The sequence below is a fragment of the Bubalus bubalis genome, chromosome 9, assembly GCF_019923935.1.
Source record: "Bubalus bubalis isolate 160015118507 breed Murrah chromosome 9, NDDB_SH_1, whole genome shotgun sequence".
Classification (NCBI taxonomy): domain Eukaryota; kingdom Metazoa; phylum Chordata; class Mammalia; order Artiodactyla; family Bovidae; genus Bubalus; species Bubalus bubalis.
In genome coordinates, this window is record NC_059165.1 from 90,048,647 (window position 1) to 90,073,449 (window position 24,803).

At 55.0% G+C, this 24,803-nt stretch overlaps 2 protein-coding genes across 3 annotated transcripts in view; one reads left to right on the plus strand and one right to left on the minus strand.

Moving 5' to 3' along the window:
• TMPRSS9 (transmembrane serine protease 9) overlaps nucleotides 1–14,957 on the plus strand; it is a 30,096-nt gene extending 15,139 nt beyond the window's left edge. For both annotated transcript variants that reach the window (XM_025293121.2, XM_044947903.1), the window contains exons 8-18: nucleotides 2,905–3,179; nucleotides 4,774–4,910; nucleotides 5,629–5,947; nucleotides 6,888–7,059; nucleotides 7,525–7,796; nucleotides 8,351–8,487; nucleotides 10,600–10,996; nucleotides 12,997–13,168; nucleotides 13,822–14,087; nucleotides 14,209–14,345; nucleotides 14,796–14,957. In XM_025293121.2, the coding sequence (XP_025148906.2) occupies nucleotides 2,905–3,179; nucleotides 4,774–4,910; nucleotides 5,629–5,947; nucleotides 6,888–7,059; nucleotides 7,525–7,796; nucleotides 8,351–8,487; nucleotides 10,600–10,996; nucleotides 12,997–13,168; nucleotides 13,822–14,087; nucleotides 14,209–14,345; nucleotides 14,796–14,957 (2,446 nt within the window). The remainder of the gene's footprint in view (nucleotides 1–2,904; nucleotides 3,180–4,773; nucleotides 4,911–5,628; nucleotides 5,948–6,887; nucleotides 7,060–7,524; nucleotides 7,797–8,350; nucleotides 8,488–10,599; nucleotides 10,997–12,996; nucleotides 13,169–13,821; nucleotides 14,088–14,208; nucleotides 14,346–14,795) is intronic.
• Nucleotides 14,958–23,520: 8,563 nt separating this feature from the next.
• TIMM13 (translocase of inner mitochondrial membrane 13) lies at nucleotides 23,521–24,761 on the minus strand. The gene is made up of 3 exons (XM_006047829.3): nucleotides 24,573–24,761; nucleotides 24,412–24,480; nucleotides 23,521–24,234 (listed from the first exon to the last, which is right to left on the minus strand). Exons 1-3 carry the CDS (start codon nucleotides 24,690–24,692, stop codon nucleotides 24,136–24,138), a joined length of 288 nt encoding a protein of 95 aa, XP_006047891.1. The 5' UTR covers nucleotides 24,693–24,761; the 3' UTR covers nucleotides 23,521–24,135.
• Between the last annotated feature and the right edge of the window lie 42 nt (nucleotides 24,762–24,803).

Here is a 24,803-nt window from a genome sequence, read left to right on the forward strand (position 1 = left end):
AGGGCAGGGTCCGGCGTGCCTTGTGGGTCATGGTCTTCTTGCATCTGATGTCTGCCACCTAAGGGCTTTCCCAGTGGCTCCGTGGTAAAGAATCTGCCTGCAGTGCAGGAGCCACAGGAGACGCAGGTTTGATCCCTGGGTCAGGAAGATCCCCTGGAAGAGGGCATGGCAACCCACTCCAGTATTCTTGCCTGAGACACATCATGGACAGAGGAGCCTTGTGGGCTACAGTTCATGGGGTTGGACCCGACTGGAGCAACTTGGCACTCACGGTGTCATCCCCCTAGTGGGTGAGGCTGGTCTAGCAGGTTTTCTGTGGTCTTGGTCCGCTGGTTGGCAGGGCTGTGTCTACGGGTGGCTATGGGGTTGGAGGTGGGGAGGTCTCGAGGCAGCCTATTTGCCAATAGGTGGGCTGTGTGCCACCCGCCCCCCCGCCCCGGGTTGGGTAGCTGCCTGGCTTTGGGTATCCCACCACCTGGCACCTGTGGGCCGTTGGGCAGGGCCAGGTCTTGAGGCAAAGAGCCAAGGTAGCTTCACTAACATCAGTGTTAATGTGGCTGGATATACCCCAGTATTCCCCTCACTGTTGTCTATGCCCCCAGGGTGACCCCACAGCTGCCACCCCCACCTCCCCAGGAGACCCTCAGAGTCCAGAAGGCAGGTCTGGCCCAGGCTTCTATCGAATTACAGCTTCTGCCCTGGGTCCCAGTGCATCTAGGGTTCTCTGTGAGCCCTTTAAGGATGAACCCTCCGTCTCCTCCGTCCTGTGAGGGCTCCTGCAGTTAAGCTCCACCAGCCTCCAAAGACAGAAGCTCTGGGGACTCCTCTTAAAAAAGTGTTGAACCCCTGGACCAGGGGGCCTGATGTGCTCAGCCCTCTTGCTCTGGTGGGGGAACCTCTGCAAAGCAGTTATTCTCCAGCTTGTGGGCTGCGCACCTGGGGGCACGGGGTTTGACTGTGTCATGAAGCTGCCTCTCCTCGTCTCGCTGTGTCTCCTTCTCTGCGTCTTTAGTTGCAGGAGATCTTTGCTGGCAGGCTTCAGTCTTTTCCGTTGATGGCTGTTCTGCAGAGAGTTGTCATTTGGGTGTGCTCCTGAAAGGAGATGAGCTCAGGGTCTCTGCTGTGTCATCTTGGTGGAGCTCCCCATTTCTCCACAGCCTTGCCATTACTTGTTACTTTGTTTGCTTGTTTTGTTTTTTGTTTATGTTTTTTGGCCACTTGGCATGCAGGATCTTAGTTCCCCAACCAGGGACTGAATCCATGTCCCCTGCTTTGAAAGTGCAGAGTCCTAACCACTGAACCACAAGGGAAGTCCCTATTTGTTTAATAATGGCCATCCTAGTGGCTGTGAAGTGGCGTCTTATCGTGGTTTTTAAAATTAATTTGTTTTAAATCGGAAGATAATTGCTTTACGCTGTTGTGTTGGTTTCTGCCATACATCAGCATGAATCAGCCACAGGCATGCTTATGTCCCCTCCATCTTGAACCTTCCTCTCACCTCTCACTGTGGTTTTGACGTGCATTCCCCTAATGATCAGTGATGCTGGGCATCTTTTCATGTGCTTATCGGCCATTTGTGTGTCTTCTTCGGAGCAATGTCTGTTGAGGTTCTTTGCCCAGTTTTGAATTGGGTCGTTTCTGGTTGTTGTTGAAGATGGTCAGAATCTTTACAAACCAGAGTGGCCAATCAGAACGGAGCTAGCCAAAGGTAGGGGAAGGTTCTGGAAGGCTCTGGCTGTGCCAGGCATTGCTAGTTGGTTGTTTCCATCTGAGGAGTCCTTGGGGAGAGGGCAGGGCATCAGGCAATGTGGACTTCCCTGGGAAACCACTGCCTGAGAATTGCCCTGGTCAGGGGGTCGCTAATTCCCAGGGTAACCTGGCTCTGGCCCCGGGAAGACTATCTGGGGGACACAGGTCACATAAGCAATGACATTCAGGTCAAGAAGAGTTGTTTTCTTTTTATCATTTTAAATTTCATTCCTCGCATCAGTTTGTTATGAGAATATTTCAATAGAAAAGATGGAAAAATAGTACAACAAATACCTATATGCCTGTACAGTAAGTCCCCTACATACAAATGAGTTCCGTATTGAGAACACATTCATTAGTCCAGTTTGTAAGTCGAACAAAGTCAGCCTAGGCACCCAGCTAACACAGTCGGTTATATGCTACTGTACTGTAATAGGTTTGTGATATTCTTTATACAAATAATACATAAAAAGCAAACATAAAGCATAAAGAAAACATTTTTAATCTTACAGTCCCTTGAAAAGTACAACAGCTGGCATACAGGGGCACGTTCACACCTTTGAAAGTTCCCAGCTTGAAGATTTGTATGTAGGGGATTTACTGTACCTGATTTCAAAAGTTGTTACTATTTCACCATATTCTCTTTCTCTCTCACTCTCTCCATCTGGCTGTATCTATAATCTATACCCCCCACACCTCTTCATACATACATATCCTTGCCAAGCAGTTTGAAATTAAGTAGAAAACATCATAATGCATCACCTCTGAGGCACCCTAGCACATTTGAGCAACTAAAAAACAGTCTCAAATGCACATATACCATCACACCCGAGGAAGTTTAAATGGCTACACGGTATCATCTAGTGCCCAGTCCTCGTTCAGTGCCTCCCTCTCCTCACCCTAGTCCCGGCCCTGTGGATCCTGTCTTTGTTTAAAATGTTGATAAATCATGCACCGTGTTTTAATTTTTGTGCATTCGTTCTGATTTTTGCCAATGTTTTATGGAAAACATTCCCATCAGTTTCCATGGCTGAGTTTGGGGGCACCTGCCTCCTGGGTAAGTGCCCCGCTCCCCTCCCCACCCTTCCCACCCCACCCCTACCCCCCGGCTCCAGCCTTGGTGGGCCTCTGAGCCAGGATCTGTCTGCCCCGCAGATTCCAGGACTCCCCGGAGTGGGTGGCTTACGTGGGCACCACCTACCTCAGCGGCTCAGAGGCCAGCACCGTGCGGGCCCGCGTGGCCCGGATCATCACACACCCATCCTACAACTCGGACACAGCTGACTTCGACGTGGCAGTGCTGGAGCTGGGCAGACCCCTGCCCTTCAGCCGGCACGTGCAGCCCGTGTGCCTGCCGGCCGCCTCGCACATCTTCCCACCAAGGAAGAAGTGCCTCATCTCAGGCTGGGGCTACCTCAAGGAGAACTTCCGTAAGCACCCACCTCCTGCAGCTAGGCTGCCAGCACAGCACGACCAAGCAAACATCACACGGTCTGGCCTGGTTAGCCGCGAGTTCTGTATTTGCAAATTCGCCCACTTGCGAAAATGCATCTGTCCCCCCCAGGTGGACACTTGTAGGGGACTGTGGTCATCCACGATGTGCGGAATCTTCCCAATGAGGTGGCGGAGCTTGGTGACTCCCTGCCTTCTTGGCTCTGCTGAGACTGGAAACTGGTGTCCTTTTTCTGGTCTATTCACCACCATGGTTTTTTTTTTTTTCTTTCATTTTCGTGCTTTCTGTGGCAAGTTTGACCAAATCTAAACAGGCCCCAAGCATAGAGCTGACGTGCTGACTAGGGTCCTAAGCGCAGGAAGGCTGGGATGTGTCTCATAGGGAAGAAATCCACGTATTCAATGAGCTTTGTTCAGGCGAGGGTTATAGCGCTGCGGTATGGACTGTAAGCTCCCTGTTAGTGAATCAACAACACAGGATAAGTGAGGTGTCTCTAAACAGAAACACACGAACTGTCGTGAGGTTATGTGTGGATTGGCTGTGACCAGGGTCTCAGGGGAGCCTGGCCCTGGGAGGGTGGGGCAGGTTCACTATCAGTGTAGGGGTAACTATGTCAGATCAACTGTGATTGATGGTGAGAGGTGCTAGGAAGGAAACAAGAAAAAGGAGTTGGGGTCAGGGACATCTTTAGGAAAGGGCCTGAGATGGTGGCGCCTAATATAAGACCAGGCATCCTTATTCCAGGGGTTGGGCAGCAGGCCATTCAGAGAGAGACCCCTGCCCACACGGAGCCCCCAGTCCAGGCTGGCACTGCCTGCTGGAACTTCTGTCAGTGGCAGACACCTGCCATGTCTGTGCCATCCACTAAGGGAGTCAGAAGCCCCGTGACCGGGGTTGGCGTGACTGAGATACTGAATTCTCCGTTTCATTTCATCATGATGAGCTTCAGTCTGCATTTAAATAGCCTTACAAGGCCAGTGGCTATTGTGTTGGACAGCACAATTTCAGGGGCAGTAGATAGTAAACAAGAAAAGTGACAGATGGTGACGTACCAAGTGGAGTAAAATCAGGCAGGGATGCAGGGGCAGAGGGCTGCAATTTAAAATAGGAGATGAAAGGAAGAAGGCAGACAGATTCCACAGGGACAAGCCTTGTAGGCAGCTGGAATGGCATGTGCAAAGGGCCTGGGGTAGCCAGGATAGGTGGTCCAGGCTTGGGCATTCAGGTTCAGCTGGGGGTAGGGAAATGCCCTGGAGGGTTTGAGGGAAGGCTACCTAATTTGGTTTAATGTTTAGTCAAGATAGGGCTACTGCCAGGCTAAGAAAAGTTTCCAGCAGGGAAGTGGGAGCTCAGGGTGGGTAGGTTTGGGGAGAGGAGGGAGGAACCTAGTCTTGAGATGTCCAGGCTGGGAGGGTAGTCAGTGGGCACTGGTGGGCCTGGCTCCTTTCTGAGCTGGGGCTGCAGCAGGTCGACCGCACGGGGTGGGGAAACAAGCTCAGGCTCCCAGCTCGAGGGTGTGGACTGCCGGGGTCCTGGGGTGCTCCCCCCTCATCTCTCTCCGTCCCGAGCAGTGGTCAAGCCAGAAATGCTGCAGAAGGCCACTGTGGAGCTGCTGGACCATGCCCTGTGCACCAGCCTATACGGCCACTCACTCACCGACAGGATGGTGTGTGCTGGCTACCTGGACGGGAAGGTGGATTCCTGCCAGGTGAGCCCAGCACCTGGGAAAGGGGCCAGGGGCCCCAGGGGACGCCCCACCAGCCCCTGAGGTCCTGGGAACAGCCCCTCATCCTCCCACCCAAGGCTCGCCTCTCCCAGACGTTGGGAGGGGGGTCTTCTGTCTCTGGTCCACCACCAAGACCCTCTGCTGGGTTGGTCACATGGCTGTGGGTTTCCTTTTTAGTTTGTATCTTTGCTGTCCTTTCGAAGGCCTGGTGGGTGGGGAAAGGCTGCTAATGAGCTCTGGTTGCCACATGAGAGTGGAGACTGGAGAAAACGTCGGGAAATAGCAGGAGAGTGCTTGTGTTTAAGGACGTAAGAGGGCACGGTGAGCTGGGTGTGAGGAGGAGGCAAAGGAAAGCAAGACAGGAGGATGCCATGGCTGCCCGTGAGATGACTGGAGGTTCCTAAGCCACTGGTGATATTATCCAAGATCTATGGGGCTAAGGAGAGATGGGGATATTGTTTATATGGGCTGGGTTTTTAACTGCCAGTGGTAGAACTGAAAGAGGCCTTAGAGATCCAGAGTCCGAGTGTCCTATTGTATTTTTTGAGGCGGAGACTGAGGTTCTGAGATGTGAGTTTTCAGCTTGTGAGGAAACACATCCCGCAACCAGGGCTCCCCCTATGACCTGTAGCTCTGGATCTGGGGCCAGATGTGGCCGGGGAGCCCCAACCCCTCCTGAGGGTGTGCCTCTGTCTCCCAGGGTGACTCGGGGGGCCCCCTGGTCTGCGAGGAGTCCTCTGGCAGGTTCTTCCTGGCTGGCATCGTGAGCTGGGGAATCGGCTGTGCAGAAGCCCAGCGTCCCGGGGTCTACGCCCGAGTGACCAGTCTGCGGGACTGGATCCTGGAGACCATCGCTGCTGCAAGCAAGCCTCCAGCCCCCACAGTGGCTCTCGCCTCCACCACTCTCAGCACTGCCTCGCCCACCAGCCCCAAGAGCCTGGTGACTGACACCCTCACCAAACCCACACTGGCCCCTAGCACTATGCCTCTCGACTTGGCCACCGCTTCTAAGCCACAAGGTATTTTCTGGGGAGACAGCAGCAATGTGTGTCTGCTCTGCACAGGGTCGGATGGATTTGGTACTGGCTTTCTGAAGCACTCTGGGGAAGAGATGGGTGATTGATTGGTGATGTCTGTCAAGTGCATGGGCAAAGGAATGTGATCAGCCTTCACATTTACTTCCCGATTCGCTGGTAGCTCAGCAGTAAAGAATCCGCCTGCAATGCAAGAGACCTGGGTTCAATCCCTGGGTTGGGAAAATCCCCTGGAGAAGGAAATGGCAACCCACTCCAGTATTCTTGCCTGGAGAATCTCATGGACAGAGGAGCCTGGTGGGCTACATACAGTCCATGGGGTTGCAGAGTCAGATGTCACTGAGTATCAGCAAAACTCAGACCGTCCAGGAGGGTGTACTCAGAATATCCTGAAGGTTCAGCAGGGGGCCAGTGACCAATGTGGGGGTGGGCAGGGTCAGAGAGAAGCTGAGTTGAGGCTATCACAGACATGGCATCCACAGGCAGCATATGCACTCTCCACCTGTCTTGACCATGTGGTTTCCAAGGACCCACGTCCAGGATCCCAATGCCCCTCTTTATGGTCCCACAGACCTGAGAGACTGAGAACCAATCCAAATTCTGCCTCATTTAAATGCCGCCTGCGCCTCCCCTGCCCCCAGCCCCGTATAACCAGCTCTGTCCATTGAGCCCCTGGGTTGTGCTGTAGGGGCTGCAGATGTGTGTCTGCTGCGCTGAGGCTGGTGGGGCCGGGGCCTTTACGACATTGCCTTCTCTTCTCACCCACATCCCCCGCTGGACAAGCACTTAGGGCTCCTTAAGTCTCAGTTTCTTCATCTGTGTGATGCTCCACTTCCCAGCCAGAGACCCGGGGCCCCCCTGGAACCAGGGTGGTCCCGACGCCAGCAGGCTGAGGTGCCTGGACCCTCCTGTCTTGTCCCTGCAGAGTGTGGGGCCAGGCCAGCGCTGGAGAAGCCCACTCGGATTGTGGGGGGGCTTGGGGCCTCCTTGGGGGAGGTGCCCTGGCAGGTCAGCCTGAAGGAGGGCTCGCGGCACTTCTGCGGAGCCACCGTGGTGGGGGACCGCTGGCTGCTGTCTGCCGCCCACTGCTTCAACCAGTAAGGCCCCCTTGACTCCCCCGATACCACCGGGCAGGTCCCCCACCATCAAATCCCCAAGTGCTCAGAGGCCACTCAGGACCGAGGGCTGGCGAGGGGAGTGGCCTCCCCTCCCCACCAGGCTCACATCTAGATGCAGATGGGGTGAGGTGGTTGGGGGCAGCATGAAGAAGTAGGGGGCTCTGGGGAGCAGCTTCCGGGAGGAGCCTTGTCTGTAGGGGACACAGGGGCCAAGTATTTGAGGGGACAGGCCCCTCCCCTTTGCTCAAAGGCGGCAGCATTGACCTCTGATAGTCACAAAGCCGTGGGGGTCTCTCACACTTTCTTGTCCCAGAAGGAAATGAGGCCCAGGATCAGGGGGCTCCCTGCCTCACCCTCCCCAGGGCCTGGGTCCCCCAGCTCTGCCTGGTGCCCTGGGGGCTGCAGAGGTGGGGGCGGGGAGTCTAAGCGGCCCCTTCCTGGCAGCACGAAGATGGAGCTGGTGCGGGCTCAGCTGGGCACCGCGTCCCTGTCAGGCGTTGGCGGGAGCCCCGTGAAGGTGGGGCTCAGGCGGGTGGTGCTGCACCCCCAGTACAACCCCAGCATCCTGGACTTCGACGTGGCTGTGCTGGAGCTGGCCAGGCCTTTGGTCTTCAACAAGTATGTGCAGCCCGTCTGCCTGCCGCTGGCCATCCAGAAGTTCCCTGTGGGCCGCAAGTGTGTGATCTCCGGGTGGGGCAACACGCAGGAGGGCAACGGTGAGCTCCCCATGCCCCCTGGCCTGGGGCTCTGATCCCCCTGCTTGCAGACCACTCACCTTTCCACTACCTCAGGGTTTCAAACTCCGGCCTAAGGCAGCTGCTTTTTATTTTATAGTTTTATTTGGCACATAGCCACACCCACTCACTCATAGATGGCCCCCTGGGGCAGCAAAAGCAGAGCTGAGTGGTCTCCATGGAGACTGGCCCATAAAGTGGACTGTATCTACTGTGTGGCTCTTTGTGGAAAAAAGTTGGGGGACCCTTGTTGTACCATGCATAGCCCCCCACCAAGAGTTAATGCCTCCTTTGAAATCTGAGTAGCCCCGCTGCAGGGCACCCACGGTGCTAGGGAACCCGCTTGTGGGCCATGGTGAGGTTCTTGGGCTCTGGGGTCTACCTCTGTCTCACTATGTGACTTAACACACGTCCCTGCGAGGACATGAGCCTCCATGCCTCCCTCTGGGTGGGTGCAGTTGTGGTCAGAGTGAAGCCCTCGCTTAACAGTGAGCCCTCTGTAAGTGGCCCTGGGTGGGTGCTCCTTGTCTTGGCAGCCACCAAGCCTGACCTCCTGCAGCAGGCGTCCGTGGGCATCATAGACCACAAGGCATGTAGTGCCCTCTACAACTTCTCGCTCACGGACAGGATGATCTGCGCGGGCTTCCTGGAGGGCAAAGTGGACTCCTGCCAGGTGAGTTCAGGAGGGACCTGGCTGAGAGGGACCGTGACAAGTCCTGATTTAAAAGGCTGCCTAGCACATGTTAACTGAGAATACATGGGTATGTAAATGACCACCCTGTCACACCTGACATGTGGGTGACCCATTTTTAAGAGGAAACCAATTGGATCCAGAACATAAAAAGCTAGCTAGACCACGCAATCAGGGCCAGAGACACTTACAGGGAAAAGAAGTCCAGGGAACGTCCTGGCCTGGGGCTCAGTCCCTGGTTAGGGAACTGAGATTCCAGAAACCACGCAATGTGGCAAAATAAATATAAAAAAATATAAAGAAAGAGAAAAAAAATTCACAGACCAGTGTTACTTAGAAGCATAGACACAAAAAAGCCTAACAAAAAGCAAATTCAATTCACTAGGGTATTATAAGGAAAAACATCACAACCAAGGTGAGTCGATCTCAAAAATCTCAGCTCCACACAGGAGACTCTGTCAATGTTATTCAATGCATTTGTACTTTGAAGAAGAGAAATAGGATCATCTTCAAAATCAGAAGAAAAGCATCTGAAATACAACAGAAACCTACAGCAAACATGATGCTTTAAAATCATTTTACTGGAGTATAGTTGATTTACAATGTGTTGGTTTCTGATATACAGCAAAGCGACTCAGTTATATATGCATATACTTTTCATATTCTTTTCCATCATAATTTGAAAATACTGAATATAGTTCCCCACACTATACAGTAAATCCGTAATCTGTTTTCTATTTAGTAGTGTATATCTGTTAATCCCTCCCTGACCCTTCCCCTCTGGCAACCACAAGTATATTCTCTGAGAGTCTGTTTTTGTAACTTGTGTCATATTTTAGATTCCACATATAAGTGATACATGATATTCGTCTGACTCATCTCACTTAGTATGATCATCTCTACGTCCATGCATGTTGCTGCAAAATGGCACGATTTCATTCTTTTTTGTGGTTGAGTAATAGTCGATTGTATATACGTACCACATCTTCTTTACCCGGTGCTGCCAGTGGACATTTAGGTTGCTTACACGTCTTGGCTATTGTGAACAGTGCTGCTATGAACTCTGGGGTGCATGTATCGTTTTCCAGTTAGATTTTTCGCCTTTCCTGTATATATTGTCCAGGAATGGGACTGCTACATCATATGGCGACTCTCATTTTTTAAGGACCCTCCCTACTGTTCACAGTGGCTGGTTAATTACTCTCAGCAACAGTGTAAGAGGGTTTCTTTTTCTCCACATCCTTTCCAGCATGTTATTATCTGTAGATTTTTTAAAAATATGATGGCCATCCTGACTAGTGTGAGGTGATACTTCATTGTTTTTTTCACTTTTTCCATTGTAGTTTTGATCTCCATTTCTCTAGAATTATGATGTTGAACATCTTTTCATGTTCTTATTGGCCATTTGTCTTCTTTGGGCAAATGTCTATGTAGGTGTTCTGCCCATTTTTTGATGGGGTTATTTTGTAGTACTGAGTTTGTGTATTTTGGAGATTAAGCCCTTGTCAGTTGCATCGCTTGCAAATATTCTCTCCCATTCTGTAGGTTGTTTTTCATTTTATGCTTCACTGTGCAAAAGCTTTTTAAGTGTGATTAGATCCCATTTGTTTAATTTTGCTTTTATTTCTCTTGCCTTGGGAGATTGACCTGAGAAAACATTGGTAAGATTTACATTTTTCCTATGTTTAACTCTTCTAGGAGTTTTATGGTGTCATGTCTTACTCTTAAGTCTTTAAGCCATTTTCAATTTATTTTTGTGTAGGGAGTGAGGGTGTGTTCTAACTTCATTGATTTACATGTGGTTGTCCAGCTTTCCCAGCACCACTTGCCTCTTTTCCCCACTTTGTATTATTTCTTATGAGGGCTGTTTTTTCTTCAGGGTTTTCTGATGTTTTGTTGCCAAGGCAAAAGTAAGAGCCATCTCAGCTCAGAGGGGTGACCTGCTCCAGGTCACACAAGGTCCCGCAGCCCTGCATGGGTGTGAGGCAGGCTCCACTGAGGAGCCGCTGCACTCGTGGGCATGTGGGAGGGCCTGGCAGCACCTCCACAGTGAGGACGCTGGGTGCTCAGCCAGCCCTTTGCCTTCCTTTCCAGGGTGACTCTGGGGGACCCCTGGCCTGTGAGGAGACACCCGGTGTGTTTTACCTGGCTGGGATCGTGAGTTGGGGCATCGGCTGTGCGCAGGTCAAGAAGCCGGGCGTGTACACCCGCATCACCCGGCTCAAGGGCTGGATCCTGGCCACCATGTCCTCCCACTCACTCCCCACGGCCCCGCTGCCCACCACGAGGATGTCCACCAGCAGTCACGCCACCAGGACGACAGCAGGCCTCACAGTCCCGGGAGTCACGGCCAGCACACCCACTCCCCAGGCCACCAGCAGGGTGACCAGTCAACCTGCCGACAGGACCACCGCCGCTGTGACCTCCACCCCTAGGGGCCAGACACCACTGCCCCCCGCTCCGAAGACCACGGTGGGCGCCCAGCTACCAGGTACCTGGGGGGATGGAGTGGCGCCTGTGGGTGGCGGGTTATTGTGTCTGTCATGGGGCTGTATCACTGCTACTCAGCTGGGGGCCTAAAATGTTTGTCGTCTCCTGGTGCTGGAAGCTGGGGTCGGAGATGGCAGTGTGGGCAGGTGGCTGCCTTCTTCCCCGTCCTCAGGTGGTCTCCCCTCTGTGGGTGTCTGTGTCCTAACCCCCTATTATAAGGACCCCAGTTGTACCAGATTAGGGCCCACCCTATTATTAATAACCTCATTTTACTGTAATCATCTCCAAACAGTCTCATCCTGGGGGTCAGGGCTTCCACTTAGGAATTTCGGAGGGGAGAGAAGTCAACCCATTGTGGCCCCGACTCTACAGATGCACATGTTAATGGCCAGTCCCACAGGCTCCCGTTAGGGTCTAAGTGGGGACAACTCGGCAGTAAGTGGCCGAAGATGTCATGACAGAGAACGTGGCCCTGGGCTTGTCTGGGACATTATTAAATATTAATCAGAAACATATGAAACTGCTGTGTTTGTGGGTCAAAAATTAAAGCCCCATCAACTGTAGGCAATTTTCTATGGCTGAACCAGACGCCAGAGGCAGTGTCCCAGGCTTCGGGAGAGAATGGGGCCTGTCCCCACTTCCGCCACCCCCAACATTCACAGAGCCCAGGTGGCCTGAGTCCCCAGACATAGACCTGCACCCACAAAGTCAGGTTTATGGACTCACTACAAGGCAGGCCACACCCCCAAAGAACCATGGAGAGACTCACCAGAGGAGAGGCCAGCGCTGTGGCGTGTGGGGACAGAGCAGGTGCTGGGCATGCTGGAGTGAGCCCAGAGCCAAGCAGACCACGTGTGTGTGTGTATGTGGTGGGGGTATCTGCACCCCGTGCCTCCTGGCCCCCACTCAGGGACCACAAGGTTAAGACAGGTGGGACGTCGAGCCCAGAGCCCCTGCGAATCAGGTCAGAGTCTGTTTCATTCCTCTGGATCCAAGGGGACCTCTGCTGGCTGCGACTCCGCAGGCTGCTCAGAGGAGGGTGTTGACACTGCAGAGCTGCAGCGTGCCCTCAGAAAAACACTGTGTCCTGTTAACCCTGCGGCTGGGTCTGGTCTCCAGCCCTGTGACGCCTATGAAATTTTCCAATAGCTACAGTTCTTACCATGGGGCTGGGAGGTGGAGGGAGCCCTGAAATGGCACATATTGTTCTACATGGGGGTAGTGTTTCCAGGAGAGGGGTGCAGCTTCCGCCGAATTCTCCAGGCCTCCTGGTCTCAGGCAAGCTCCAGATGGGGTCAGGTGGGCCAAGGTGGTGGCCCCCCTCTGTCGCCACCTCCAGGTGTGGGCACTGAGCCCTTCTGCTCCCTGCAGCCTCTGTATCTGCTGAGGGGGGCAGGGGAAACAGCTGGGTGGTGGGGACAGAATCAGATGTATAACCTGAGCGTCCCTTCAGCTGGTGATGGGGGCCCTGCAGCACCCCCTGCAACCCCACCCATTTCTTCCTACTCTCTTGTTCTGAGGGTGCAGCTTGTGCTGGGGGTGGGGGGGTCCACAGGATGGGGGACACCCTGGGAAGGACCCCAGGTCACTGGGACTCGGGTAAAGAGCCCATTGCCGGCATCCAGGAAGACAGACAGGGCCTCCTGGGAAGCCACTGGGTGTGCGAGGGCTTGGGAGCAGCAGGGAACTGGACTCCTGGGGACTGAAGGCTGCCTGAGAGGAGTTGGGATAGGAGGGGATCCTGGCACGGAGCCCCAGCTGGGGAGGTGCGGCGCCAAGGCTAAGGGTACTGGAAACAAATGCATTTCAAACATCTGGGACCAGAAGAGGCGCTGGTAGGACCAGGCCCAGTGTCCCGTGGGTGGGGCGTTTTCCTGAGGTGGGTCTCCCACCCCACTCCTCCGCCCTAGCACAGCCAGGCAGGGCTCCATGGTGGGGCGGGACAGTTGGCATGGAGGAGGCGCGGGCCCTCCGACCAGCGAGCACCTGCCTCTTTTGCAGACTGCGGCCTGGCGCCGGCTGCGGCGCTGACCCGGATCGTGGGCGGCAGCGCTGCGGGCCGCGGGGAGTGGCCATGGCAGGTGAGCCTGTGGCTGCGGCGGCGGGAGCACCGCTGCGGGGCTGTGCTGGTGGCGGAGAGGTGGCTGCTGTCGGCGGCGCACTGCTTCGACGTGTGAGTCCCGAAGGTCCTGGCCCACGTCGGTGGTTCACCAATCCCAGCCCCTGAAAATTCAGAGCGTGGCGCCTCCGCCTTCGCCCGGAACGCCCTTTCCCCACACCCACAGCCCCGGGCCCCTCCTTTGCGCAAACCTTCCCTGCCTACCCACCACCCCAAACCTGGCTGCAAGGGGTGAGTCCAGCCCCCACTAAATGCAGGGGTGCGGGGGGCCTCCGGCCAGATCTCTGGGGGCAGTGAGACACTTTCATCCCCAGCCCAACTGGCTTGGACCGGCACCACCCTAAAGGTCCTCCAAGGTGAGAGGAGGTTCCCCTTCCTGGCAGGGTGCCCAGGAGGAGGGCTGGCCAGGGTTCCTGCCTTCCATGGAAACACCCATCTCAGGATGCGCCTCACAGTGCCGAGGTCGGAGCGGTTGGGAGGTGGGACAGGGGGTCCTCCAGCCACCAGAGCCCCAACATTAGGCGGAAATGGACACAGCGTGTAGTGTCACCTCAGTGCCTGGTGGCCCCTCATCCTCCCCCCCCCCCCCAATTCTAGGGAAAAGGAACACTCAACTGAGGTCAGGTGCCGGCCACGGGTGCAGGGGAGCCCCCGATAGGGCAGGGGCGTGGGGGCCCGGGCGGACGCCTATCCTTCACATCCCACAGCTACGGGGACCCCAAGCAGTGGGCAGCCTTCCTGGGCACGCCGTTCCTAAGTGGCGCTGATGGGCAGCTGGAGCGTGTGGCACGCATCCACAAGCACCCCTTCTACAACCTCTACACGCTCGACTACGACGTGGCACTGCTCGAGCTGGCGGGGCCAGTACGCCGCAGCCGCCTGGTGCGGCCCATCTGCCTGCCTGAGCCCGCCCCGCGGCCCCCCGACGGCTCGCGTTGCGTCATCACAGGCTGGGGCTCCGTGCGCGAGGGAGGTAGGTGCAGCCGCCCCTCCGGGGCATTGGGAAGGATCCCGCCCAGACCCCCACTGGGGATCCCTGTGGTACCGAGTGGGCACACAGCCGTACCAAGTCCCGTCTTGTTGCTCGCCTGCAGGCTCGATGGCCAGGCAACTGCAGAAGGCGGCCGTGCGCCTCCTCAGCGAGCAGACCTGCCGCCGCTTCTACCCGGTACAGATCAGCAGCCGCATGCTGTGCGCCGGCTTCCCGCAGGGAGGCGTGGACAGCTGCTCGGTGAGCGACTGTGCAACTGAACCGGGGGTCCCCAGGGCCCCACCCTCACGACACAAAGCCCCTCAGCTGCCCGCCCCACCTCCAGTGCACTTCCTCAAACAGAGCACCTTTCTGCTCTCCTGGAGTTTCCCCTGAACCCCGCCTTGGCGGACACCTCTAGAGAGCCGGGTTCCATCCCACGGCATCTTCCCCCAGTCAGGTAGAGGGGTCAAGAGCAGTGGGGCAGAGGCCGTGTCTTCTCCAGGCCCACCAGGCAGGTGTCCACCAATGTCTGCCAGCCGGATGAAAGCTCACCTGAGCACTGAACCCATTTCTCAGATGGCAGTGAGGCTCTCCCAGGGGCGAGGACTACAACTTACCTGGGGTCACGGAGGTCAGGCCAGCCCACCCTTGGCTGCTGTGGGGGAAGTACTGCCCGCTCTGAGTAACTTTCCTCTCCCCCCTCCTCAGGGTGACGCTGGGGGACCCCTGGCCTGCAGGGAGCCCTCCGGCCGCTGGGTGCTAACTGGGGTCACCAGCTGGGGTTATGGCTGTGGGCGGCCCCAGTTCCCGGGCGTGTACACCCGGGTGGCTGCTGTCAGAGGCTGGATCGGGCAGAACATCCAGGAGTGACCACCACGTGGCTGTCCAGACCTGGACCAGAGTCGAGGAGGTGGCGGGGTGGGGCGGTGTGTGGGGGTGGTGGTGTGGGTAACGGGGGGTGCAGTTGAATTGCATATTTTGTTCCAATAAACACAGCCCCTCGTCTGTAGCCTGCTGGCCCGGCACCTCCGTGTCACAGCAATGACCAACTGCCCACCCCTCACACAGGGCCTAGAGGGGGAGGGATGGGGGCCTTCCAGGGAGAGGCCCACCCTCAGCCTCTGGGCAGCCTTGTCTGCAGGCTCCCCTTTACATGAACAACACCCCCTGTCACCTGGGAGCCCAGGGTCACTGAGGAAAGAAGGGGAGGGGTGCTGACGCCAGTCCCCACAGAGACCCCAGCAGGGAAGACACACAGGGTCCCCCCAACATACCCTTCCTCCCTCAGTGATCTGTCTCCAGGAGGTCAGAGTATAGAAGGAGCCTGGCCACAACCATAGGTCCAAACCCCGATTCTGTGCTCAGGCATGCGGCTGCCTGACCTGCCAGAGCTGCCCTGGGTCTTTGCTCTCACCCCTCCAGCCCCCACCCTGAGGAAGGCTCCCAACCCTGACTCCCCCACCTTCAGCAGGAGTGAACACAATCTCTAAGTTAAAGGGTCCTGAGATAAGAAACGGAGCTACACACACACAAATGGTAACAAATGGCACCTCCACCAGACCGAGTCTCCCTGGATGCCCACGTTACATCAGCATATTAGATGACACACCCACCAGCAGCCAGGACCAGATATTAGGGATCAAAACAGGGCACCCAGGGTGGCCCCCCTCAAAAAAGCCCTGTCCGGGGAAACTAGTGCACATGCCTCCCCAGTGTCAGCCTCTCCCCTTAAAATTAAATCCCTTTGGCCAGGTGGGCAAGAAGTTTATGGTTAACTAAGCTCCTGATCCCCCGTTCTCTGGTCACTGAATAAAGCTGCTGTGTCCATCTCAGCTTCGGTCTCCTTATTCACCTACTGGAACCTGAAGAGAAAGAACCTCCACTGAAGCAGAGAGCCGTGGCTGGGAGACCAGGGTCCACACCACTTAGTTTGATTACAAACTGGCACGCAACGTGGGGTCCACTCCCTCCTGTAACTCAGGGCTTACTCACTGACACAGGGGGGACAAGACCAGCTGAACCACCGGGCAGCTCTGAACCCCTCGGGCCAGTGAGGGCTACTGAATTCATCCTGAGACCTAAGAGCAGCCGGAGATCGAGCAGAGCGCTCCCCAGGTGAAGAATGTCTCTACCCCCAGCACATCTACAGCAAGGCGGCTGCTCGCTGCAGACTGGGGCCGTGTCCAGTGGGACTGGAAACTTCCAGTCGCTGATATCAGAGGGGACCTTATCGCCTCAGCCCTCTTCCACAGCATCTCTGCTGCCAGCCACACAAGGACTAGGTCAGATTTTAGCCAGAGACCTAGACCACATGGTGGGTGCTGGATGTGGTGGGTGCCGGATGTGGTGGGTGCCGCATCACCAGCTAGCCAGCAAGGCCCCCAGGGAGCTGGAGACAGACTAGAAGCAAGGGATCCCGGGAGGCTGGGGAGGGGGGTTGTGTGTGTATGTGTGTGTGACCAAGCTGCTAGCCACGCAGAACTGCCACTGGGGTGCACCCTCCATAGCTGGACATCACCGCCACGAAGAGAGAACTCATGATCTTTTGAACTGTCACCTGGCCCCAGTATAAAACGGCGGAGGGGGAGAGCTGCCCAACCATGCTCTCTAAATCCTAACACCATTTCCCAACTGCATCTCTACCGCCAGCATCTGAAGAACATGGGCCAAGACCTCATTCCAGTTTCTCACTGTGCTATGCATGAAATGTGGGGTTACTTCTAACCTCCCTCCTGGTATTGGGGCCCCAGCCTGAGAGTCCTCATGGCCTCCTCTCCCACCAAGGGCCGTGTTCCTCTTCTGTCGGCTCACCCAGGACTCCTGAGTCACCTATCCCACCTCTCCTGGTTCCCATGCCTTCTACTCTCTCCAACCCCCATCTCTCCACACCTCCTAGGGGGATCAGTCCATGGCACAGGCACCCTTTGGGCTCAGTAGGCAACTCCCCCCTTGGGAGGTCCCCAGTGGAGGGAGCAGTGTGACCGCTGTGTATGTAGCCCTCTTCTCCCAGATCTACAGGACTGAAAGGGCAGATCCAAGGTTTTGAAGGGGCCCCTAAGAGGGTCCCCTTAATTTAGTCCAGGGAATGTTCCAAACCTGTTTCCCCACTTAGTGAACATTTTATTCTCCCAGGGAAGAAAAGGCACTGATTATAACCAATACAAAGGAGGAAGCTGATAAGACCCATCAAAGTCATGCCGGACACGCTCTGTGATGTGTTAGTCGCTTAATTGTGTCTGACTCTTTGCAACCCCATGGACTATAGCCCGCCAGGATCCTCTGTCCATGGGATTTCCCAGGCAAGTATACTGGAGTGGGTTGCCATTTCCTTCTCCAGGGAAAACTTCCCGACCCAGGGATTGAACCCAGGTCTCCTGCACTGCAGGCGGATTCTTTACTGTCTGAGCAACCAGGGAAGCCCATACTAGCCTGGAATTCAGGCTGTTTCCAACACAGACCCCATGTGGGACCATCAAGAGGAAGATGGCCAGCAGCACCTCACTCTCAGGCATGTGATTTGTAGGGTTCCTGGAATGCCTCAGGGAATGCCTTCGCGTGTACATGAACGTGAACCTGGGGTCAGTGGATGGGCAGGCCATTCTTAACAACTTACTGACCACAGGTGGATGAATGCGTCTTTTGTTACCCGAACATTATTGACTGGAGACGTTTCAATATTCACTTACATAACAAATCACTGGCCACAGATGTTAGTTCCTGCAAAAATCCCTTGGTCAATAATGTGCAAAGTCCCATTTCACTTTCCAGAGTGTCCAGACATTAGAACATTATAGAAGCTGGAGACAGGGCCCCCCATGCCCACTTCCCGGGGGTGGAATCAGCATTTAGGGTGTTCAACTGGGATCTGGAGGCAGATGCCAAGGAAGACAGATGAGCGGAACCAACAGCCAGTAACCTGGCTTCAGCTATTTGGCCCCCCCAAGGGACTATGTGGTATCAGTGAGTCACCCTGGCTTCCAAAGACCACAGTTGGGAGCAGAGCTCAAAGCCAGTCATCACGCACAAGGGCTGCAGCAGGGCTGCCAGAAGGGGTATGACCCACCGCAACCTGGTTCATCCTCGCCAGCTGCACACGTTTAAGAAGAGGACTGAAGGTGCCCAGAAGCTCCTTGGAGAAGCCTTGGCTATCTGACCACAGGGGTAAAGCGGTGGACTTTCTAGTGGACATGGGGCCCCACTCTGTCTTGAACACTTGACAGGATAGAACGAGTGAAGATAAATGCGGAATGACAGGAGTGGAGGGGAAGCTACAGGAACAGAGCTCCCGAGTGTGACTAGGGAGAGGGTCATCTCACTTTCTTATGTGTCCTGGAACACCTGTTTTCTCTAACACGGAAAGACATACTATAGAAACTGGAGGCTGTGGTTTATCTCCAAGACAAACACCTCAACACTGAAACACCTTTGACTGTGGAGTCGCTTCTGTTCTGTCACCCTAGTGCTATTGCCCTTTGCCAAGAATACTTTTTTTTGGGGGGGGGGGGCACTGAGCAGCATGTGGGATCTTAGTTCCCCCACCAGGGATCAAACCCCTACCCTGTGCATTGCAAGTGAAGAGTGCTAATCACTGGACCACTGGGGAAAGCCGTTTCAAGAACAATGGCCCGATTAATCTCGAGGGGGTTAGTTCCTCTGTATGGTCCCGAGATCAAAGCAGTCCATCCTAAAGGAAATTAATCCTGAATACTCATTGGAAGGACCGATGCTGAAGCTCCAACATTTTGGCCACCTGATTCAAAGAACTGACTCATTTGGAAAAGACCCTGATGCTGGGAAAGACTGAGGGCAGGAAGAGAAGGGGACGACAGAGGATGAAATGGGTGGATGGACAGGAGTTTAAGCAAACTCCGAGAGACAGTGAAGGACAGGGAAGTCTGGTGTGCTTCAGTCCATGGGGTCGCAAAGAGCTGCATACAACTCAGTGACTAAACAGCAACAAACTGAGGACTGTAGGGACCTTGAATCAGAATAGGAAGTATTCTCCAATGAGTGGTGTGTGTGTGCTAAATTGCTTCAGTAGCATCCAACTCTGGGACCCTACGGCTATAGCCCGCCAGGCTCCTGTCCATGGGATTCTCCAGGCAAGAAGACTGGAATGGGTTGCCATTCCCTCCTCCAGGGATCTGCCCCACCCAGGCATGACCCCACCCTGAGTCTCATGTCTCCTGCACTGGTAGATGTGTTCTTTACAAACTAGTGCCACCCGCTGAGTGGATGACATTCTGCCAGTCCATTAAAGAGCTGTCTGCCACAGCACAGTTAACATTGTAAAGCCCCTGGCTGAGAGAGGACCTCAAGTTTCAAAGGAGAAAACTCAACCCTCCCCCAGCAGGCAGAGCTTTGAGGGCTCCTCATAGCAGAGGGGCCCAGGGCACAGTCGAAGGAGAGGAGAGAGGGGCCTTGTCAGAGGGCACCCCCAGCACAAGAAACCAGCTCTGGGGTTTCCTGGGGATGGCCGGGTGGGTTCTGTTGTATAGGGATCCCTAACTTTAGCTTAGATTACTAAGCCCTGGTATGAACAATTAAAAGTGAGGGACTGTGGAGAACGAAATGGCAACCCACTCTAGTATTCTTGACCTGAGAATTCCATAGACAGAGGAGCCTGGCGGGCTACAGTCCATGGGGTCACAGAGTTGGACACAACTGAGCACAAAACGCAGAGCAGACTGCAAAGACTTTAATATGGAAAAGAAATTTTAATGTCTCAAGAATAAACCTTTAAAAAAAAATGGAAGGACCAGGCTTCCTTGGGGGCTCACTGGTAAAGAATCCGCCTGTCAACGCAGGAAACATGGGATCCATCCCTGGTCTGGGGAAGGTCCCACATTCCACAGAGCAACCATTGAGCCCAACCACTGGGCCCAGGGGCCGCAGCTACTGAAGCACATGCCCTCTGGAGTCCACGCCCCGTGACAAATGAGCAAGTGCAAGGAGAAATCTGTGCACTGCAGCTGGAGAGAAGTCCCCGCTCTCCCCAACTAGAGAGAGGCCCACGCAGCAACAAGACCCAGCATAGCCAGAAATAAACAAAAATTTTTTAAAAGTGAAGGAGCCTGACCCTTTAGAGTGGACCCCTGACTGTGACCGAGTGGACCCCTGACTGTGACCAAGTGCTCCTGTAACGTTCCCCGCATTAGCTTCATGGGACCCATTCACAGCTCCATTCACATGCACGTACACACACACACACACACGGAAGAACCCACCAAGAGACACACACACAGAACTCACCAGGAGAGCCACATACACACACACGGAAGAACTCACCAGGCCTCTGACTCAGGCTGCAGCCTATTCTGAACAACTGGACCAAAGTTCTGAAGGATTACCCTGTGCTCACAGGCTGTAGCTGTTAATTCTCGGCTCCTCAGAGAGGTGAGGATTAACCTCTGGACAGCTCCTGACCATCTGGAGCTCCACACCCCACCGACCATGTCCAGCCCTTCATAAGGAAAGAAGCAGGGGGGAGACAGGGTGGAACCCAAGTTGCACTTCTAGACGACCTGCTGGTGACGGGGGCCCTGCAACGTCCTCACCACGCCTGCCTGCACCCTCAGCCAGGTCCAAGGTTAACCTGCGATTGGGAGGAAGTCATGGGACAGGGTCACCCCCGGAGGCTGGACCTGCAGAATCCGAGTGTTTCACCCATGGGAGGAGCTTCACAAAAGATGGAAACGCAAGGGAGGGCATGCCCTGGGTCTATCACTCTAGCAGAGAACGCTAAAGCTCTGCCCTCTGGCGGCTCTGCGTACAAGCCAGGGCACTAAAGTTGGGGAAAGGGCAAGCTGTCTGCAGCTACACTGACTCTAAAGCCGATGGAGGCAGCGGCCTCTCACCACAGCGGCTATCAAGGGGGAGATGCAGGAATAACAAAAGGAAGTAACGGGGGAGACACGGCAGCTGAACAAGTGGAGAGGGGGTCATGGACTTCGGTATGCTGCCGTCTACACCCCAGAACAAAGGGAGCAGGCTTTCAGATGGTGATATCTTAAAAGCCCTGAATGCCTGGGGTGGATGGATACTGATCACGGGCAGCTGTCCCTCCTGTCGGCCATCATACTGCAGGCCATCCGGGCAGCTCACCTGAGTACACAGGACAGTCAGGACGCCCCATGTCAGTGGCTCATCAAGTCCACGACCATCCCTGTTCTCCAGTCTCCTTAAATGGGGTCGGAACTCACTTTGTCTGCCTCCGGAATAAGCCCAACACTCACCCACCCCCCGCAAGGTCAAGGGAGTGACCCCCACATGGGATAGAGCCACACATTCAGGTCAAGACTGGCAGACTGATTTTCTAGGGATGCCCTGGACACAAGGAAACGTCAGACGTTTGCTGGATGTCACTGACACCCTCGCCAGCTGGATAGAGGCATGCCCCACCCAAACGGATACTGCCCTGGAGTTCTCCAAGACCCTGCTCAAGGAAATAACCCCTCGGTTTGGGCTCCCCAAGTCCATCCAGAGTCACAACAGGCCCGCCATTGTTTCCCAAATTTCTACGGAACTCTTTAGCACTCTAGGAATTAAGTGGGCTTTTCATGCCACTTGGAGACCACAATTGTCGGGAAAAGTAAAACAAATCAAACCCTCAAAAGCAACTCAGCCAAACAATGTCCAGACACACACCTGCCCTGGCTCTCCCTCCCCTAGAGCACTTGTGAGAACATGGACAGCCCCCAAGGAACACGCAGGTGGGGTCCACGTGGGGGCATGTGACGGGTGCCCCTTCCTCTAGGACCCAGCTCCAAAACCCACCTCAGGGAGACAGACGCACTGAAACATGCCTTAGAGAGGACAGTCAGAGCTGTACACACCTACGGGGATTTGGAACTGCCTCCCCTGACATCACTTCACATTCTTTTCTCCCTGGGGACTGGGTTTGAGAACCCGGGAAGCTGGAAATCCACAAGACCAGTTAGACCCCCAGGTGCTGCTGCAGCCTGCCAGATTCCTGTCTGTGTGATTTTCCAGGCAAGAATACTGGAGTGAGTAGCCATTTCCTCATCCAGCGAAATTCCTCGACCCAGGGATCAAACCTGCATCTCCTGCATTACCAGGAGGATCCTTTTACCATGGAGCCACCTGGGAAGCCCAGACCCTAGGTGGGCAGGACCTTCCCAAGTAATCTCGACCACCCACTCTGCCTGACGATTACAGGGCATGACTCCACGGGCCACCATACCAAAGTGACATCACCTACATCTGAGAAAGAAGTTATTGAGCCACCCACTCCAATATACCAGTGAACCTGCCACAGACCTTAAATCACCTCCTTTTTTTTAAACCATGCATCGAAGCTTGTAGCACCTTAGTTTCCCAATCAGGGATTGAACTCCAGTCTCCTGCAGTGAAAGTGTTAAGTCCCAATCACTGGACTGCCAAGGAAGTCCCCAGCTCACTCTCGCTTAGACAAATCCCAATTTGTGCACAATGCACGCCAGGCCGGCTAAGTTCTCACAACCCAGATAAAACCATTCATGACATCTCCCAGCCTCAAGAGCAAAGGGCAACGGGACTCACTGTGGCAGGAGGAGGAATCAGTCATCAGCCTCTGACTAGCAGCCTCCCAGAGTCTCAAGTAGACCCTAGAGGACTTGTCTAAAAATATGGCGGATGCCTTACAAGGACTCCATTCTTCTCTGGACTCAGTAGCAAATATTCTCGACAACAGGCTGCCCCTTGATTTATCTCCTACCTGAGGAAGGGGAAGTCTGCACAGTTAAGACCTGCTACATGGGTGTCAATAATTCCGGTCAGATCAAGGTAAATACAAAACACAGGTATGAGCAAGCTCAGTGGTCACACAGATATAACACACTCCAAAATCCAATCCAAACTCCATTTGGTCAAACAAAGGCCTCCTTGGCTTAGCCTGGCTTCTTCCATTTCTCTACCCACTAACTGCTATCATCTGCCTGCTCATCTCTGGGCGGGCCTCCTTACTTGCCTCCTCAACTTCCGTTAGTGAACAGCTTGAAGTCATCAAACTTCAGGACGATTCGAATGCAAGAATGCAAGTACATGGGACTGCAGCCTGGTGACCATCACACTTATTTTAGGCTCATCAGGGAACAGTTCTGCCCCCCTCAACTAGGGAACAACCACACCCGTGTGTTCAGCAAAAAACAGCCTCAGCTTCGGAAGTCAGACCATCTGTCCTCCAGCGCCCCTCAAGAATGAGGAGCAGTAACAAGGGGAGGCTTTGTCACCAGGGATAAACCAGGAATTTGCTCAAAACCTGCCAACCACACCCCCTCCCCACGTTTAGCACGAGTTAACATAAACCTTTAAGTTCAAGGGTCCAGAAATAAAAAAGGAAGCGCCCGTCCCGCACACACACACACAAAGAAAAAAACAAGTGGAACCAGCTGAGACCAAGATGGCAGCAATCCAAACTCCAATAGACCCTGCATCTCATTACATGTTGATTTTACTGTATGAACGTATTACACAACACACCTCCTAGCAGCCAGTACCATACATTAAAAGACCAAAACAGGATAAAGAGAAGGTGGTCCCCCACTCCCTCAAAAAAGCCCTGCCCCTTCCCAGGTAAACTAATGAACATGGCTCCCCATCACCGACCGCACTCCTCCCTTTAAAATTAAATCCCTCTCGCCAGGGGTTGTTAAGTTCAGCCCTGAACTAGTTCAAGCTTCTCCATTCTCTGGCGGCTGAATAAAGCTTGTGATGCGTCAACCAGCACCCTCCTCCCAGGCAGACAGCGTAAGCCGGGTTGAGGCCCCACCACGGTCCATACGACTTAATCCGTTAACAGGCGCACAAAGGGAGGTGGCACCCGGAGCCAGGGTCGCCCCTACCAAGACCCAAGCTACACCGGCTAGCAGGTGGGCGGCTAGGCGGAAAGGACGGGTAGAGTCCCAACGGTCCCTGGACCAATGTCGTCCTCATAAACTTCTGGTAGGCAGTACTCATATGCAGGACCCCGCCTCACAAACAGCGTTTATGGAAATGGGTCCGGGGGGTAGGGCAAGGGTCGGGGGGTTGGTCTGCTGGCGCGTCGCGGTCACATGTTGGCTCGTTCCCGCTGCAGCCGCGAGTTGTAGGCACGTGACACGGTGTTCCAGGCGTCCATGTAGCGGTCCATGCACATGGCGATGCACTTCTGGGGAAGGAACCGGCGAGCCGCTTAGGTCTGGACCGCAGCTGGTGCCCCCGCCCCGGCAGCGGACTGCGCACGCGCAGCATCCTCTCCACGCCTCTTCATTAAGTCAGCGCACGCGCGGAGACCACCCTACCGGGTCCAGCCCGCGACCCCGCGACCCCGCCACCCCGGTTTTACCTGCTCCGAATTGTCCAGGGAACCCCCCGGCTTCCCGATACACTTCCGGAAGCACTTGTCCGTCATCCTCTGTGGGGACACGCGAGCCCTCAGTTGCGACACCGGCCCCGGCGGATCCCGCAGCCCTCAGCCCCCCACCCCGCCCCCGGCCAGCCCCGGACCTGTAGCAGCTCCTGCGCGTTGGCCACGGCGATCTGCACTTTCACCTGCTCCATTATGAGCCCTGGGTCCAGCTTCCCCCCGCCGGAGCCCCCGAAATCGGAGCCGAAGCCGCCCTCCATGGCTCCGCAAAGTCAACCGGACCGCCGCCGCGTGCGCCGACCCGCACTCACGCCGGAAGTCCACTGCCCCAAGGCCCCACGGGAAATGGAGTTCCGGTGGGTGGGAGCAGG

Excerpts from the sequence above, each read along its gene's own strand:
- TIMM13 (XM_006047829.3), bottom strand. The coding sequence starts at position 24,692 with ATGGAGGGCGGCTTCGGCTCCGATTTCGGGGGCTCCGGCGGGGGGAAG. Across the intron at positions 24,481-24,572 it reads ACGCGCAGGAGCTGCTACAG|AGGATGACGGACAAGTGCTT; the intron begins GTCCGGGGCTGG and ends GTGTCCCCACAG. Across the intron at positions 24,235-24,411 it reads CCCTGGACAATTCGGAGCAG|AAGTGCATCGCCATGTGCAT; the intron begins GTAAAACCGGGG and ends TTCCTTCCCCAG.